General features: G+C 39.3%; 1 protein-coding gene across 1 annotated transcript in view; it reads left to right on the top strand.

Annotated features, from left to right (window-relative positions):
* The first annotated feature begins 7,756 nt into the window (after positions 1–7,756).
* cps1 (carbamoyl-phosphate synthase 1, mitochondrial) overlaps positions 7,757–18,670 on the top strand; it is a 33,738-nt gene continuing 22,824 nt past the window's right edge. Inside the window, exons 1-21 of the mRNA XM_077537332.1 lie at positions 7,757–7,986; positions 8,699–8,808; positions 8,887–9,031; positions 9,390–9,479; positions 9,574–9,630; positions 9,913–10,005; positions 10,109–10,198; positions 10,563–10,691; positions 11,448–11,554; positions 11,752–11,893; positions 12,083–12,160; positions 12,269–12,367; positions 13,387–13,482; positions 13,637–13,826; positions 13,923–14,080; positions 14,185–14,313; positions 14,534–14,678; positions 15,278–15,488; positions 16,909–17,107; positions 17,217–17,393; positions 17,850–17,968. Coding sequence (XP_077393458.1) covers positions 7,861–7,986; positions 8,699–8,808; positions 8,887–9,031; positions 9,390–9,479; positions 9,574–9,630; positions 9,913–10,005; positions 10,109–10,198; positions 10,563–10,691; positions 11,448–11,554; positions 11,752–11,893; positions 12,083–12,160; positions 12,269–12,367; positions 13,387–13,482; positions 13,637–13,826; positions 13,923–14,080; positions 14,185–14,313; positions 14,534–14,678; positions 15,278–15,488; positions 16,909–17,107; positions 17,217–17,393; positions 17,850–17,968 — 2,690 coding nt within the window. The 5' untranslated portion in view covers positions 7,757–7,860. The remainder of the gene's footprint in view (positions 7,987–8,698; positions 8,809–8,886; positions 9,032–9,389; positions 9,480–9,573; positions 9,631–9,912; positions 10,006–10,108; positions 10,199–10,562; positions 10,692–11,447; positions 11,555–11,751; positions 11,894–12,082; positions 12,161–12,268; positions 12,368–13,386; positions 13,483–13,636; positions 13,827–13,922; positions 14,081–14,184; positions 14,314–14,533; positions 14,679–15,277; positions 15,489–16,908; positions 17,108–17,216; positions 17,394–17,849; positions 17,969–18,670) is intronic.

Genomic DNA, 18,670 nt, shown 5'->3' with positions numbered 1-18,670 from the left:
AAGTGGAGGAGACTCAGAGCACGCACGCAGCCCTTTGGGTGTATATATATGAGGCTATTTTTCCTCCTGGAACCCCGCAAGGTTGACCCTGTGTGTGGATTGGATAGTGCTTTGGAGGGGTGTGGGTATGTGTGTGGCCCCTCTCTAAACAAGGCATATTGGGCTGAGGGCCAAAACGTGGTCATTTATGTCATATAGCTTGAGAAAAATAATGAAAACAATATCCTCACATTTGTATTTACTAGTATTATTACTTGCGTTATATGATCATAAGTGTTAATAGTATACAGATGCACTTAAAAAAAATTATACGTATGTATGCAAGTACTCTAGATGCATGTATGCATATACTGTTAACTCATTGATTAATCACAAGAAATTACAGCGGATGGTTACGTTAAAGGTAGCACCGGTTGTGTTTGAGCAATAAACATAACTACATCCATGAAAGTAAAGCATTTCATAAATGTTTGTGTATGCCATTCAGAATATATGTTCATGTCAAACTACTGGGTTCATTTTTTTTTCATTTTAAATTATGCAAGTAACTGATTAGAAAAAAACGAGAACGAGAGTGTGCCATGGATAAAAAAAAATGTCGAAAGAATTAACGTATGACAGGTGCTCTTCAAATTTGGCAGCCAAAAAAATGTTGATTAACTGTGATTAATCAAAATTCTAAGATATGATTAATCTGATTAAAAAATGTCATCGTTTGACAGCTCTAATATATATGTATATGTGTCACTGGTTATATGTTCCAAATAGGTGAATTTCTGCAAAATAGTGGTTGACTAAATTTGCATTATTTTTTTTGTCTTATTTTATTCGCCTCTATTAAGCCATCATAGCCCCCCCCCCCCATGTACACACTTGTTACACATAATAAATGTAATGTTTTAAAATACAAAATATAGAATAAATATAGATCTTCTGATTATTATTACTGTGATCATAAATTAATCGTCCACATGAGGACGACTATGACTAAACGTCGGCTTAATTATTACATTTCTTCTTCTTTTTTTTTTTTTAAATCTTAAAATGGCTTACTTTAACCAGAAACCGTGGTATAAATGCCAAAAATTGTCACAAATAAAAATCCGTGCGTGAGTCCGCAATAACCAAACTACGAGGGAACACTATGTATAATTTGGTTCCCTTACATTTATTATTAGATAGGAAAGTGTAACATGGTTAATTTGAATGTTTTTGTTTCGTATCCTCCTGACTACCACCAATTCAAATTTGTCCTCTGTAGTGGACCTTTTTAAACCTGAATATCTCCCACACAGTGCATACGATTGAATTAACTTTTGTGCTCTATAGAGGACATTCAGAGCTTTCCAATGATACCGAATGTGTAGGGGTGGGGCTGTGCTACCTTTTGATTGCATCATGAAATAACATGGCTTCCCTCAGTGCAAGCCCATTTTAGGGAAGAGGAAAAGTAAGTATAACACTTTTTATTGAACAAATTTAGGCTTTAAATATTGTTAGCATGTTTTCTATAAGACTCTTGAGAACACATTAAAGTATTGTTTGAATTATTTGAACTGTATTTGAGCCTAGCATTTAAGTTTTAAAAATGTCCTCTGTAGTGGACACATCATAGCTTAAAAATAAAAACTTCTTAAAAAAAAAAAAAAAAATCCTATGCAGTATTCCAGTTGCTTCGCAAAGATTGGGGAATATCAAAATAAACATTATCGGACAATATTTTTTTCCCCGGTAGTCAGGAGGATATTCGGCCAAAGTAGCAGATTCTAAATGACAAAATAGGGATGTGTGTTCCTATCTGTTCCAAAATGAGTTTAATGTGCATTTCTGGTCATTGAGAATGTATGTAAAGGCACACCTGTGTGTGCATTTCCTGGCCGTCTCCTCCCGGGAGGATGTGACGTACATGAGGTTGCGCTCAGCTGTCAACGCCAGTTACTCCGACAAGGCTAACTGCGCGATTTTTGGTCTCCTTAATTCTTGTCTATATCTGTCACAGTGCCAGCGGTGCAACCCTAGCCCCTCCCACTATCACACACACACACACACACACACACACTAGCTTTCACTGACCACATCTCCACTAGGGGCAAGCCAGAGAAAGCCTCCATCCCTCAGCTGTCATCTGGGCTCACTGGCTGGCACCCTCCTGCACCTTCTCAGATTCAACGTCCCTTCACCTCCTCCCCCTATAGAAACTACCCCCCCAGTCCTTGCACCTGTGATCCAGTCCATTCTGAGCTCCACTATAGAATCCCAATGGGATCACGAGCGGGTTTATTGGACATTCTTCTTCATTAACACATTCACTGCCATAGACGATTTTAGACGTCAAAGATTATTTTTTTCCTGGACTGGCAGTGAATGAGTTAATGTACAGTTAAAAAAATAAATAAAAAATGCTGTCAGAGCTGTATTAACCATAAATGTAGTGTAACTCAGCACAAGTCGGACCTCTGCCAAGGGTTAACTGTCGACAAATGTCCAGATTGTTGGTGGAGGGTTTTATTTGTCTTGTTTGGGCATCTGTTTGTCACCTAGCAGACCACTTCCTGGTTGGAAGTGGGGGGTGGGGGTAGTCAGACACAAATGTACACACACAAGTAGATCCTTGCCAAAATTGCATCAGTCCCTGCTTGTGTACTTGTACTGTATAATCTTGGTAAATATTTACAACCATCTGTTCTCAACTCTTTTTTTTTTTTTTTTTTTTTTTTTTTTTTTTGTCACGACAATCAAAATGATTTCTGTGAAAAATGTCACTGAAAGCATCAATCTAGATGTGTCTGTCATACTCTTGCATTATTTTTTATAAAGTTTAGCTCCGCCTCTCACCCAAAGTCAGCCGGGATAGGCTCCAGTTCACCCAGTTGACCCTTGATGAGGACAACTGCCATGAAAATGGATGGATGAGTATTTACAATTAGCAACATTCTCAAACCTCGAGCCAATTCCTGCTCACATCTACTTTCCACTGAGGAATCATCTCATACTGTAACCATGTCAAACGGTTGCTAAATTTGTTTTGGTTTCATGTTACCAAGTCATTCTGAAGAACCATTAGCTAAGGGTGTGCGATTTTCACCTCCGACTCGCCATGTAGCGCTTTACTTATTCGTAAACAGGGTGCAGCTCCTTGGGGGAGGCCATTTGAGACGTCAGATTGTCGAGTGTGGGTGTTGTGACACAGACAGTCTTCATCACTATACCCTTAACGGCCACATCATAAAAGGGAAAACACTTTTATGATTCTGTTTATTTTCCTTAATAGCATAATCATGTTGACTGCTATATTTTTAAACAGTACATTCATTATTAAAGTACCAAGACGGTTTAAAAATAATGTAGCACATTAGCTTAGATCCTGCTTACAATCCCTTTCGAGTGCCAGGAATGTAGCCATAGTTTAGCGGAATGTTAATAATTGTAAAAGGGGAAGTCAGCCTTAACTCTTTGATTGCCACACGTTCTAAAAACAAAACAAAAAAAAATCCACAGTTGCCAGCCGCTTTTGAGCATTTTAACTCATCTTTCAAGGCAAAAAGAATATTGTTCGCCTTTACTGCATATACAATGTGGCTACTAAATGAAAGATCGCATTCCATTCATCGGAATTTTACTAATCATTATTAAACGTCTTTGGCAGTCAAAGTTAAACATTTCTTGACAACAATATGTGATATGTGACCTCACTATTGTAAACATGACATTCACGTTAATATTACATTTGTGGAATATGAGCTATGAAGCAAAATCCAGCCGTTTTTATCTATCTCGAGGGGCGGCCATTTTGTCACTTGCTGTCGACTGAAGATGACATCACAGTTGCTCAGGCAACGCCCAATCACAGCTCACCTGTTTTCCGAAGCTGAGCTGTGATTGCCCCCCAAAAAAGTAGTTAGCCACAAACATATATATTATAATATATTGTGATATTAACTCATTCACTGCCATTGACGGAAATATACGGCAGATGATGCATTTTTGCTGGGCTGGCAGTGAATGTGTTAAAGACAGGTTTGACAGGCATTATATTTATCTCCGTTTAGGAAACAAACAACCGAGGCCTATTTGGCTCTGTAGTCAGTGATCCCTCAATCTCATTCCCCCAACATCTCTCAGCGGCATCCTGATGTGAACTCTTGGGGTAACTGTTTCAGTAGTAGCACTAAAACACAGCAAGCATGAAATGATGGTCTGGGCCTTTCCTGTGAAGGGCAAAGTGAAAAGGACACCGATTAGGAGACACAGTTCTTTGCCAAGCGTGACGTCCTGCTGCTTAATGAAATGTGAAGAACTTGAGCCGGTGGAAAATCCGTGCATGAGTGTGATGTGGTGTAAGACTTCAAAGATGGCAGATGCTTCGCCATCAGAGGTGAGGTGTTGACAAAGGGATTCAAATTTCACTTCTTTTGCAATTAAATATGCATCATACAGTCGATATAAAAAGTCTACACACACCTGTTCAAACTGTTTTGAGACAAAGTCCTTTTCCACCATTAATGTGAACGCAATAGAATTTAATGTTTAATGTTTTGAGAGCGGCAGTAAAAATAAATAATGTGGTTCCATTAGTGTGCACACCTTCTTTCTTACACAGTTCAAAATTAACCAATCACACTCATGCTCAAGTTAAATGGGAGTCTGCATACACCTGCCACCATTTCAAGTGCCTCTCAATTATACCCCAAGTAGATTTCAGGTGTTCTAGTAGGCTTCTGTCAGTTTTTGTGATAACACTGACCGCTATTTCAAACAATCCCCACATTTTCTTTATTTTCACTTCCCATCTTAAAAAAAGATTTTAAAACAATGAGTGGTTCAAGTTACAGGTCATTAATGGTGGACACTTTTAAAAATGATTTGTCTTTTTTTTTTTTTTTTTTTTTTCATTACACAAACCTGGCATTTGAACAGGGGTGTGTAGACTTTTTATGACCACTGTATGTCATTCTGTTGAACGTATGTGATGACTGGAATTGAAAAAAAAAAAATCTTTGGACCACTTCATCACTCATAACTGCTTTTCAAACACTGCCGACTCCCTTTCCCACCCTCCAACCATTGCACACCGGAACGAGTCTGTAACTGAGCCTGGGGGACAGATGGGCCCTATTTATAGGCCCTACAGGGAGGTGTGAAGTTTCTTGGGATTTCGAAGTGTGGGGGGGGGGGTGCATGACTCCTTAAGGGGGCTGATGCACTCAATATTGTTACCACATGCTCTCTTTAGCCACCTCGCTCTTTTGATATCCCTCTGCAGGCCGCGCAGGAATTAACCAGGGGGTCAAGCTAAACAAAGCTTCTCACTGGCCTTTTTATTGGGGACCTCATGATAGATAGAGGACGGGAATGTGATACAAGCCAAAGGGTGCAGTCCTCCTCCGCCGTTGAGATCTTCCTTGCGTGTTCTCATGACATGACGCTGCGTCTAAAACAGGGCTGGTGACGTTTCGAGATGCTTTTCTTGTGTGATGTCTCATTCTATAAATGAGAGATAATTCAGATCTCAGAAAGTTACAACTAGGGGTGTCATGAGGGCAACTGACAAGTATTATTTTTTTCACAGGGCCCCCAAATCCCTAACAGAGTTTTTCTATGCCCCACTATAACAATTCTTGATTAGTTAGAAACATTTGAAGAATCATATTACACAATATGACTAGTAGTATATACTCATTCCCTTCATTAATATCAAAATGTTGTTTGAATGGATCCTTGAAACAAAGTGTTATTTCTTTCATCTAGTGGCCAAGACTGGGCTTGGAAATCTGGCAGAGAGAGGCGAGGGAGCCTGCCGGTCTATTTCGGTCCTCTCTTAAGCTCGGTCCGCCATCTGAAAGCCACTCTTGAAACGACGGACAATATGGGGGGGGGGGGTCCCTTCACTGAGGACGGACACTTGAGCTCATTAGGCCAGCAGCCAGCCAATCAGTGAAGGAATTCAGAACACAAAGTCACAGTCCACACATGAATTCAGTGCCTTATCGCTTTGACGTCTCATCTTTCATCTACGAACAATTTTCTGCGACATATGATTGTCGCATTATTTATGGAGGTTGACGCTTTTACTATAAGTGCAAATATTGACGCATTTAACAAAAATCTGACCATCAGTCAGCAGTTTCAAATAGATGATTGTGACAAAAGTGGAAAAATAATAACACAGTTGCATTTGAACTGAGATTAAATGAGAATCAATATTTTAGTAGACACATTAAGTGTAAATTTGTCCGGTTGTTTGTAATCTGATATCTGAGTGACCACTTTACTTGGGGCCCATATTAATTCAGATGGAAATATTGTTTAACCCTGACCATCTGGAGTTACCACTCCTTACTTATTGTAAAATTACACATAATACTCTCAAAGTAAACATTTTTGAGAGTGATTATGGCTTCACGGCAGATTTAGAGTAAACAATAAATGTTACCACTGGATGTCAGTAGAGGACCAGTGTACAAAACACAACCGAAGGCTAAATTCAATGGAAACTTGAGCTTTGGTTAGCCAAGAGAACAAAAGTAGCTCATTGAAATTACTTTTTATTTTTATTTTTAATGTGCTATGAAAATGTTTAAATGCATTTACAATCAAGACATTTAAATACTTTTAAAAGCAAAGGAAATAAACCTGACTGTATAGTGAAATTTATTTAAAAAATGCTTTACAAAACTTTAAAGGTATAGGGGAAAAAAACATCGTTTTTAATATGGACTTAAAATCATTTATAGCTACTTGGGGCTGACTTCACTTCTGTTGGCAATGTGTTCTATTTGCGTGTAACAGAACAGCTAATTTAAAGCCGCTTCACCATGTGAAAAAGTGTAAAATGCACTTTCCCCACATGCGCGGTGCCACTTCCTGAGTCGACACAGTATTCATCTACACATGCACACACACTTTGTTCAGACTGCTGAACCCAGCAGTGTGGCAGTCAGGCAGCCTTCTCCGTTGAGGACCAGTCTTGCAGTGATCAGCAAATGCACAGACCCCTCTAATCCCACCACCATGAGCGTCCACATGGTCCCTTTTTGGGCTTCTTCTTTTTTTTTTTTTTTTTTTTTTTTTTTTTAGCCTCCCCCCGTAATCAAGCAACTAGCCCCAAAAGAGAGCTGATGCACTGCTTTGTATTTGTAAAAGCACAACACAACAGTTGATTAGCATATGTTTAATATGATGGAATGATATATTGCCATCCCAGGTCGGTCGGTCGGTCGGTCGGTCATGATGGATGGATGGATGGATGGATGGATAGATAGATAGATAGATAGATAGATAGATAGAACTAAAACAAAAGTAACCCGTAATAAGAGAATTTTTCAAAGCGGTGTTTACTTGAGAATTGTAATTAATCATTTATGTAATGTGAAAATCAGAACTTGACAGATATCAGAAATTGGAGGAAAACAGGGCATTATCTTTATTTTAACTGAATTATCTTTGTCATAAGGTATTATAAATAGAAATGTTGTCAGTGTTCTTGGTATAAATCATTTCTTTGCTAAAAGCGCTATAAAGTGTAATTACAGAAATACTGTATTTCTTTTTCTGATTCTGCTATAAAGTGGACGGCGGGCCGCAAATGGCCCTTGGGGCTGTCAAACGTACACTCGGAGGACCAATCAAATTACCGAGCGCATCAGTGACGTTTAACATTACTTGTTGCCGTCCAATCAGCGGTCACATCATGCGACCGCACTGAAGTGTCAGGGAACTTGGTACTGTCCTGCTTCAACTCATTCATTGAAATCACCACTTGAACTTGCTTGTCGTTAACTTTTTAAAAATCGTTTAAAAACTGTCGAAAGCTGTCGTACTGTCTCGGACACAACAGCGATAGCGTCATTGTTGGATAATATGACCAAAATCCTGCTAGCTTGCAGCGCTGTCAAAACTCTGAGATACTGGCGTGTAGTTGGAAACAAAGTTGGAAGAACGTCGGCATGCTTGAGACTTCAGACTGCGAAGCTTTTTAGTGTCAAGGTAAGGGAAGCGTGGGTGTCGTTTATTAGGTCCACTGTGACACATTAGCGAGGGAGTTGACTAAAAGCTGCAACGAACTACGTCTGCTAATTGGTCGAGTCTAACATGCACTTCCGCTTTAGAGGCATAAACATGTCTCGAAACGTAATATAAATAACCCGAATTAACTTAATAAAATGTACTTCTTAAATCGGCTTAGTTGTATGAACCTAAACTAACTTTTTACGTAAAGAAAAGTGAATTGAAGTTACCATAAAGACATGATTTATCGTTGGGTTGGTGCTATGTCCACCTACATTTTAAAGTCGTGAAGATTTGACCCTCCAATGCAGCGAACACATCTTTAAAGTGGCATTTAAATGTATAAATAAATAGTTTTTTTGTTTGTATTGTAATGTGGGCTTTTTCAAATGTGGATTTTTGGAGGACAGGACAGAATTTGGGCACAATACTCTAGAAAATGGATGGATGAGTGTATTTGAAGGATGTGGTGTTTTGAAAAGAGAATAATGACTATTTATTAATGGATGGAGGTCACATGGGTCATCAACCTTCATGTTCATGTACTTGTCTCTGTCTGCAACACCAACGCACACAGAATTAAAATGTCTGCTTGAGCATTCACAGCAAACTGTCCCACTCATCAGTTTACTTATTTCTTTACTTTTGATGTTATCATATTCATATGAAGTTCATCTATTCTACTCACCAGGCCCAGACAGCACATCTGGTCTTAGACAATGGCACCAAAATGAAAGGGTTTTCCTTTGGTTATGATGCCTCAGTAGCTGGAGAACTGGTCTTCAATACAGGCCTTGTAGGGTCGGTGAGACCATAATAATAATGTACACCTCACTCATCATTATTTAATCATCTCACTGTCACGTTCTCTGTTTTAAGATATCCCGAAGCCTTGACAGACCCCAGTTACAGGGGTCAGATCCTGACTTTGACATACCCGATTGTGGGCAACTATGGTGTACCTGACACCCAAGAGCTGGATAGCCTTGGCTTGAGAAAACATGTGGAGTCTGAGAGCATCCAGGTATGAAGCGCTGCATTCTTTTCCATATTTATTCATGGGTAAGTTGAAGTAGAAGCTCAAAGACAGTGCACCCCATTTTCTGAAGAGAAATGTTGCTTTTTAAATTGTAAGTAGTTTGCAGTCTGGCTTATTTGTAAAAGCTCAACAGTATATAAAACTAATTTATTAGTAGCAAAAGTCATTTTTTAGTAAATATCGCAGGCTGCTTAAAATTGGATGGCGGGCCACAAATAGCCCCCCGGCCACCTGCTAATCAACTACATGCATCAAATCAGCTGCTAGTTTGTATGTTTGACTGCATTATCCCTGTCGAATAAAGAAGCCAGGAAGTCAGTAAATTCTGTTTTTCTTTCTTGAGGTATCTGGTCTCCTGGTTCAAAACTACAGTCACGAGTACAGCCACTGGAACTCTGTTAAGTCTCTGAGTCAATGGCTACAAGAAGAGAAGGTAGGTCCTCTCATGACGCAACGTGTGAGGTCGATACGGTAGGCCTGTTGGTTCTCGATTTTCAATTGTCCGCTTTTATTTCACTTGTTGAAAGGTTCCTGCACTCTTTGGGATAGACACCAGAATGTTAACCAAGATCATCAGAGACAAGGTGCTGTTCTTGCCCTGCTGGGTTTCACAAGTTTAGCACAGTTAGCGATTATTAATTCGTGCAACCTGCTTAGCTACTGCAGCTGTTTTAGTCCATTTGTGATGTCAATGTAAACAGTTTGTGTACAGACACATTTTGGGGATTAGGAAGCTCATAAAGAATTAATTTAGAAAGAAGGTTGCCTAATTTCAAACTTGGGACACTCCAAAGACATGACTTCAATGAATTTTCCTATAATATGTCTCCTTTAAGTACCATTCCTGATTGTCTTTTCTCCTCCAGGGCACCGTTCTTGGAAAGATTGAGTTTGACGGGCAACCTGTTGAAATATCAGACCCCAACCAAAAAAATCTCATAGCAGAGGTCTCAACAAAAGTAAAAGCACCTTTTTTCTTCTTAGCGCTCACAAAGCTTATTGTACTCATTTGTTTTCTCTCGAATGCTAATTTCTTTCCTTATATGCCCTCTCACTCACCAGGAATCCAAAGTTTTTGGAAAAGGAAACCCCGTCAAAGTAGTAGCAGTTGATTGTGGTATTAAGCATAACATAATCCGCCTGCTGGTTAAGGTGAGACCATGCAATGTAGACATCTCGAAACATTTCACAGCATGAGTCAGGAAATTTGAAACGATAATATCCATTTTTAAAAGTCGCTACTAATGGTCATCCAGCTGGGGTGAAAATTAGCTTCTCATTGGTGTCGCTCCATGAATTCACTGCTACTCATAATCGAGAATTTATCTTGGGGGGCCTTGTGGAACGTTAGTATGTCTGTTCGTAGAGCATAATTATTTTTCCTGAATGTTTGGCAGACTTGTAGACCTCTGTGTGTAGTTGTAGATATTGTAGAGTATTTCTTGACTACTAGAAAAACAATAACAGCTACTTTAGCTTCACATATCGCCACTAACTAAATGTTTCCATGTGTTAGCGGGGTGCAGAAGTTCACTTGGTACCATGGGACCAGGACTTGCTGAGTCTAAGTTATGACGGGCTGTTCATCTCCAATGGACCAGGAGATCCGTCTCTCGCTGAGGCACTCATCCACAATGTCCGCAAGGTAGGACATGACCTGTTTTGTTTCAGTTAAAGGGGAAGTAAACCTTACAAAATTCTTGACAATATATGTGACCTAACTTGTCTAAACATGACATTCTGATTAATATTACTTTTGTGGAATGTGAGTTATGAAGCAAAATACAGCCATTTTTATTCTTCTCATGGGGCGGCCATTTTGACACTCACTGTCGGCTGAAGATGACATCACAGTTGCTCAGGGCTCAATGACCAAACACAGCTCAGCTGTTTTCTGAAGCTGAGCAGTGATTGGTTGTTGCCTGAGCTCTTAGCAACTGTGATGTCATTTTCACTTTACAGCAAGTGGCAAAATGGCCGCCTTCTGATAATGATAAAAACTGCTGGATTTTGCTGCGTCACTCATATTCCACTAATGCAATATTAACCAAAATATTGTATTTAGACTAGTGGGGCTGCATAGGCATATTGTCAATATTATTTCCCCCTTTAAGTAAGTGGTATTCTGATTTTACACCAGGTATAAACATACATTATCTACAATATCCCTAATCCAATTACAAACCACAGAAATATTTGTTTGTATCAATTAAAATCCTCAACATTTTTTAAAGGCCATACAAGGAGTAAAAGTTACTTTGCAGAGGCCACTCACTCATCTTTCATATCAACTGTCAAACAAGAGAAAACAAGAAAAAAAAACCTTCAAAGTGTTTTACATTTTGCGATACCACGAGATGAAATATCATAAATCAAGTCGCTTTTGTTTGTTTTTGTGAAGGTGTTGGAGAGTGATCGTCCCCAGCCTGTGTTTGGTATCTGTATGGGCAATCAGATCACAGCTCTTGCTGCTGGAGCAAAGTCCTATAAACTACCAATGGGCAACAGGTGAGTGCAAAAAGGACGGAATGTATTTGTAGTTTCCGCATTATCTATATAAGGCTTTAATACTGAATGTAAAGGATGATTGTGATTTGTGTAGTACCTGCTGTACAGTGATGGCCGCATCGCACAGATCTTGATTTTCAATCAGGTGGAAATAACATATAGATGCAAAGTGTATCATTTGTATGCGTTTTCCCCAGAGGTCAGAATCAGCCGGTACTGAATGTGATGACAGGCCAGGCCTTCATTACCGCACAGAACCATGGCTATGGCATAGATAGCGCGTCCTTACCCCCAGGGTGGAACCCGCTTTTCATCAATGCCAATGACGGCACAAATGAGGTTAGTCTCACTCACTGTAAATGACTTTCAGGAAAAACACGGCGTATGAATTTTTCTATTCCATGAATAAACATTGCTCTCGTCTCGACTCATGAAATATGTAGTGGAAGTGGAGAAATCTCCATGTGGGAGAGGATAATACTGTTGACTTGATTTTGCGCGCTCACATCAAATTTGGATGTTTCGCAGGGCATCCTGCACAACACTAAACCTGTTTTCACAGCTCAGTTCCACCCAGAGGCGAAAGGCGGCCCCACTGACACAGAGGTATTTAAAGACTTACCCTGCTGCAATACCATGCTGAATAAAGTTTAATGCCAAGTATCCCCACATTACAGTATTATGCTTTTATAATATTGTATTTTTTTGGAACAGTTCCTTTTTGACACCTTCATGGCCCTGATCAAAAAAGGAAAAGATGCCAACATAGTGTCAGTAATGCCGAAGAAACCTTCCATCCCCCCCAGAGTGCAAGTATGATTGTCAAAAATCGTAACATCAGGTTAATGTCTTAAATCAGGGATGGGCAGAAGGGGTCACAATTGTTCATCAATGCGCCTTGCTACACATACTGTGATTCTTTTTTTCTCCTCTCAAGTGCAAAGGGCTCTCTTGCATAAAAATTACAATTCAAGGATGGCACTAAACTGCTGAACAGCAAACCAATATTAAGTCCCAGCACTCATTTTGTGCATTTTTTTTTAAACAAAAATGAACTAAATCAAAATGTAATATTATTGATGTGCTAAGTTTGTTCTGTATGCCTTTCCAATCCGTTAAAAATATTGTTTTAGGTCTACTCACGCCGTACTATAGGGCATAAGTATAAGGTGGAAGTGCACCTAAGCCTTGTCTGCCGTCTAGTGGTGAAAGGTGATATTACAACTTAAAACCATTCACGGAGAAAAAGGACCGGTCCACCAATAACAAAAGTAATTGGACTTAGACTTAAGACTTGACTTTATTGATCCCTTTGGGATGGCTCCCTCTGGGAAATTAACATGTCCAGCAGCAATGAGAACATAATAAAATAAAAATTGTTCAATCAATCAATAAATAAGGTTATTACACCAGAGATTGAATTAATAATAATAGTAAGAAAAATAAAATAAAAAACAAAAATTCAATCAATAATTGAAATGCATTGATGAAAAAAAATATACTGTGCACTGTATATATTTTTCTTTTAAACCCCCCAAAATTCTACAAAAATGCTGATAAACCCAGTAAATATTTTCCACCCCCCCCCCCCCCCCCAACCTAAATTAAAAAATAAAAATAAAAAATAAAAAACAATTCAATAAATAGTGGCAAAATGGGGCAGAGCAACAAGTGTTTGGGGGTCCAGTGTAGTCGAAGAAACATGTTTATAATTCCACTCCAGGGGCCACTCAGACAGAATGGTCCACTAGTTGCCCACTCCTGTCTTAAATGCTTGTATTATGTTGAACTTGCTTTTTCCGCCTTCAACTTTATTTTCTGTATGATTGAAGGTTTCAAAGGTGCTGGTACTGGGTTCTGGAGGCCTCTCTATTGGTCAGGCTGGAGAGTTTGACTACTCTGGATCTCAGGCTGTCAAGGCAATGAAGGTGACAAAAAAAAAAAAAGTTTAGACAATTATTTTGTAACTGATGTATGAGACGAAAGCATGAATGTTAAAGTACTGTTTCTATTACTGTGCTAGTATCACATCATACTTCACGTCATCTTGAGCCAATCAATTATGGTAAAATATTGTTGTAGGAGGAGAATCTGAAGACAGTGCTCATGAACCCTAACATAGCCTCAGTCCAGACCAACGAAGTCGGCACCAAGCAGGCTGACTCGGTCTACTTTCTGCCTGTCACTTCGCAATTTGTTACTGATGTGATTAAGGCTGAGCGCCCTGATGGCATTCTGCTTTCCATGGGTGGACAGACTGCCCTCAACTGTGGTGAGACAAATGTATTCAGTAGACATAAGTTAAAATATTCCAGAAATCAAACTTCATTTAATATCCCCTTTGTATGTTGGTTTGTGGTGTCTCCAGGAGTAGAATTGTTTCAGCAGGGTGTCCTGGACCGTTTTGGAGTACAAGTCCTGGGAACACCAGTCGAGTCCATCATGGCCACAGAGGACAGGCAGATATTTGCTGAAAAACTCAAGGAGATCAATGAAAAGATTGCACCCAGTGTGGCTGTGGAGTCTGTAAGAATACGAGTGTGATAACAGGTTCTGCAGTAGCTTTATAGCAAAGTAGTTTGACGCCGGGGAAAACAATAAATAATACAATGTGCTTTTGTAACTTTCAGGTGTGTGATGCCTTGAAAGCTGCAGAACAGATAGGCTACCCAGTGATGCTGCGGTCAGCTTATGCCCTAGGAGGTCTGGGCTCAGGTCTGTGTGCCAACAAGGAAAAACTGGAGGAAATTGCCAACAGGGTAAAAATGTTCAAAGCTTGCCATGATGTAGACAGTTTTTGGCAGTTGAAACGTTCTAAATGGTTGAATCACTTTCACAGTCTTCTATGCAACGTGAGGAATAATATGTATGTTATTAAAGTAAGGCATTGGAAATGTAAATTTAAATTGTGAAGTCTTCCATGTTAGTGGGTCAATATAATTCCAGTGTTATGTTTTGTTTTTCTACGATATTTTCTAGGCTTTGGCGATGAGCAATCAAATCCTAGTGGAGAAATCGTTGCTTGGTTGGAAGGAAGTGGAATATGAGGTGGTGAGAGACGTGGCAGATAATTGTGTCACCGTCTGCAACATGGAAAACTTTGACCCATTGGGCATTCACACAGGTATTAAAACACCTTGCCACCATGTTTGTTTTGTTTATTATTATTTCAATACAATGTGATTTAGTTTGTTTCTTTCCCATTATTTCAATTCTCAAATATTTGCATCCAATTCACACAATCTAAGTGTGTCAAAGAATAAAGATGTTTTGGGAACCCTAACCATTTATTCATTTATTTATTTATTTATTTATTTATTTATTTATTTATTTATTTTTTTAATTGTTTTTCTTTTTTTTCTTTTAATTCACCTGAAACCTGTTAAAAATCCCCAAATCCCAGCCGTGAAGTTGTCAGGAGACCAGAGGAAGGATCAAAGGAAAATAAGATGCACCCACAGAGTTACAAAACCAGTATCTTTCGCCAACCCCAGAAACATCTAAATTCAAACAGATTAGGTAGACCTTGAGAGACCTGAGGAAAGACTAAAGTAAGGGAGGAAGGATAGATGAAGCAGAGTGAGATCCACAAACACCAGCCTCCACTGATTCAGCGACCAGTGGGAGAAGCAAATTCTGTTTGAATTTCAGTAAATGCTGGTGTGGTGTGAACCCTAACTTAACTGCACTATTGATTTGTCCTCCTCTTTGCCTCATTTTCAGGCGACTCAATTGTGGTGGCACCGAGCCAGACGTTGTCCAATGAGGAGTATCACATGCTCCGTGAAACTGCCATCAAAGTGGTTCGACATCTTGGTATTGTAGGTGAATGTAACATCCAGTACGCTCTCAACCCGTCGTCCCTGGAGTATTGCATCATTGAGGTGAATGCTCGACTCTCAAGAAGCTCCGCTCTTGCATCCAAAGCCACTGGGTAAGAGACGGCGACGTACTGTATATATATTACTGACCCGTCACAACATAAGGTAAATCTGCGTACACAGATGAGATCAAATACAGACCATGTATTACCAAAGAGGGATGAAACGATAGCGGCAATATCACAATATTAAAGTTGGCGTGAAATCGTCATTGTCATGTAATGATATTAATAAAGCAGCAAATCTCTTAAAGGGAAAGTCAACCCCCCAAAAATGTCTTGACAAAAATATGTTCTATGCAACCCTACTAATCTAAATACAATATTCTGTATTAATATGTGTTAAGCAACAAAATCCAGCAGTGTTTATCAACATCAGAAGGCGGCCATTTTGCCGCTTACTGTCGACTGTAAATGACATCACAGTTGCTCAGGTCTCTGGTAACAGCCAATCACAGCTCAACATCAGAAAACAGATGAGCTGTGATTGGTCGTTTCCTGAGTCCTCAGCAACTGTGATGTCATCTTAAGTTGACATTAAGTGGCAAAATGGCCGCCCCCAGCGATGGATAACAATGGCTTGATTTTGCTGCATAACAGAGTCGCGATGTCAGGAAACCAGAGGAAAGATCAAAGGAAAATAGGATGCACAATTCCACAAATATAATATTAATCACAATGTCATGTGTAGACTAGTGAGGTCACATATAACACATAATCTTCAAGTAATATTTAAGGTTGACTTACCCTTTAAAAAGGTTAGGTTGTATTCCATTTGTGCAGTTCTAGCACCCTCTGGTGGTTACTTTATTAGTGCAGTGTAATTTGAATTAGGAATGTTTTGGCCACTGCAGTGATTATCACTCCTATAAATCCGTTATACCAAAAAATAGTTTTCAAAAATTACTTTTCGCCCGCTTTAGCCTACCACAGCATTGTGAACTATATAGACCATAGAAAGCTGTGTGCCGAAGTTTCTTCATTATTTTCCATCTTAACCCTGACAACATCCAGAATTGCCAAGATGATTACACCTCAAACAATTCACCTCATAACTAATGTAGTTCACCGCGATATCTGTACACTATTATTTTCCCTCACTGCTAATAGGATTCAAATATGACCCCGATAAAATTACCAAGCAAAAATCATTAGTTAAAGTGTGGTTAAGTCACAACCTGATTGGCTAGTATTTGGGACGCTGTGAGGTGTCAAAGATCTTCTCAACTATAGAAGGTTGTCCAATAACTGCCAGACAACACCAGTATTTACAGTATTTGCAAACAAGGCTGTGACCCACTTTTTGAAGTCTCTGTCCACTTATCTAATGTGCACTAATGTGTAAATGTTTGTGTTAGCACAATATCACTTGTACACTCCTTTAAGTATTAAACTCCTCTGGCCATAAACACGTGTATTACTAACATCTTATTGATTATTTTGGTCTCCTTGCATGATCTCCCATGCGTCACAGATACCCCTTGGCATTTGTGGCTGCTAAGTTAGCTCTCGGGATCCCCTTGCCTGAGATCAAGAATTCTGTATCTGAAAAGACCACAGCCTGCTTTGAGCCCAGTTTAGACTACATCGTCACCAAGATCCCCCGCTGGGACCTGGACCGCTTTCAGGGGATGTCAAGCGAAATAGGCAGCGCGATGAAGAGTGTTGGAGAGGTGATGCCTATCAGTCACTCATTGGCTTACTGTATTTGGGATTACGGCACGTCACAAACTTTTGGCGTGCTTTATAAATACTGTATATATATCAATGGAATGGCTTTAGGTGATGGCAGTGGGTCGGACTTTTGAAGAGAGCGTGCAGAAGGCCCTGAGGATGTGCCATCCATCAGTGGATGGATTTGTGCCCCGATTGCCTCTGAAAAAAACCTGGACAAACACCCACAACTTGCAACAGGAGCTTGCTGTACCGTCCAGCACCAGAATTTTCTCCATTGCTAAGGTGCACTTGTCTTTCATATTTCTTTAGGAAGATATACTGCAGTTTACACATTAAGTAAAGTTGTTAAAGGCATTAAAATGCATATGTATTTTGGCTACTGGCATCCTTTGTTAAAAATATTATTAACATGTTTGTGCATTTGATGTTGTCAATAGTTAAAGTTGGATAAAACAGAGCAGTGCAATATAATAGTATGACTTTCTCCACCTGTCGTCATCTCGTCACATGAAGATACACTTGTCTTCAGAGAGCAACAAAATTATTATTATTTTTTTTTATTCTCCAGTTCCCCATTCATTATTTGGCGTATTACTTGAACAAGCAAGAAATTTTAAAAATTCTATTGAAGGAAATGTGTTGGATTTCTGCCCTTGCAACAAGGAGAATGAGCGATGAACTTGATTATGATGAATTATAAATGTTCTGCCGCATCTGTTTCATGTTTCTCCCCTTAAGGCCCTCCACAGTGGTATGACTGTAGATCAGATCCACCAGTTGACAGCCATTGACATGTGGTTCCTGCACAAACTCCAAAGGATCGCAAAACTGGAGCAGCACCTTGCAAACTATAAAAGGTAATATGAAATTGCTATACATTGCTTTACACACAAAATTAACAAATATTTAGTATTTACAGTATTTATTTATTTTTTTGGGGGGGGCTTTATAACATAACCATTCAGTTGAATTATTTCACCATATATTTAGATTTTCTTAGATTATTTTCTTCTATAACACGATAACAAAAATACATCCACCTCGCCTTTGCATGTAGTTTTCAATTAATTTTATGTGAATCCACATCAAATTCCATTTGAAATTTGAAGAATAGAAAATGGTTTAATTCTGTGTAATGTTAAGGAAAAATTCTATATCGGGATGTACATGTCTTTCTGTCATTTTTGGGGGTAATTTTACGTATCAGAATTACTAGTTCAGTATCAGTCTGCAATAAAATGGTATTAAACATCCCTATTATATATTATAGATTGATCTCTTTTAATCTATTTTTTAAGTATCCAGTCCATTTCCTATGACACTACCTTCCAGCTTTAACGTGGACAATTTTCATGAGAGTCACTATGAATTTGACGTGACTCCGTCTCCAACACAGGTTTCCTTCCTACTCTTACTCTTTAATAATGGATGGCTGGTTGCCGTATGGGCAGCCTTGCATGTGTCAGCCTCTGGGATCGAGGAGATTGAGACGGACGCATTATAGTAGGCTGCTGGCATGTGGACGCCCCACTGAGACAAGTTCAGGTGGCTCTTTGGGC

This window comes from Festucalex cinctus, chromosome 11 (assembly GCF_051991245.1).
Source record: "Festucalex cinctus isolate MCC-2025b chromosome 11, RoL_Fcin_1.0, whole genome shotgun sequence".
Classification (NCBI taxonomy): Eukaryota; Metazoa; Chordata; class Actinopteri; order Syngnathiformes; family Syngnathidae; genus Festucalex; species Festucalex cinctus.
Note: the sequence above shows the minus strand (reverse complement) of the source record. Positions and strands in the feature narration are given on the sequence as shown.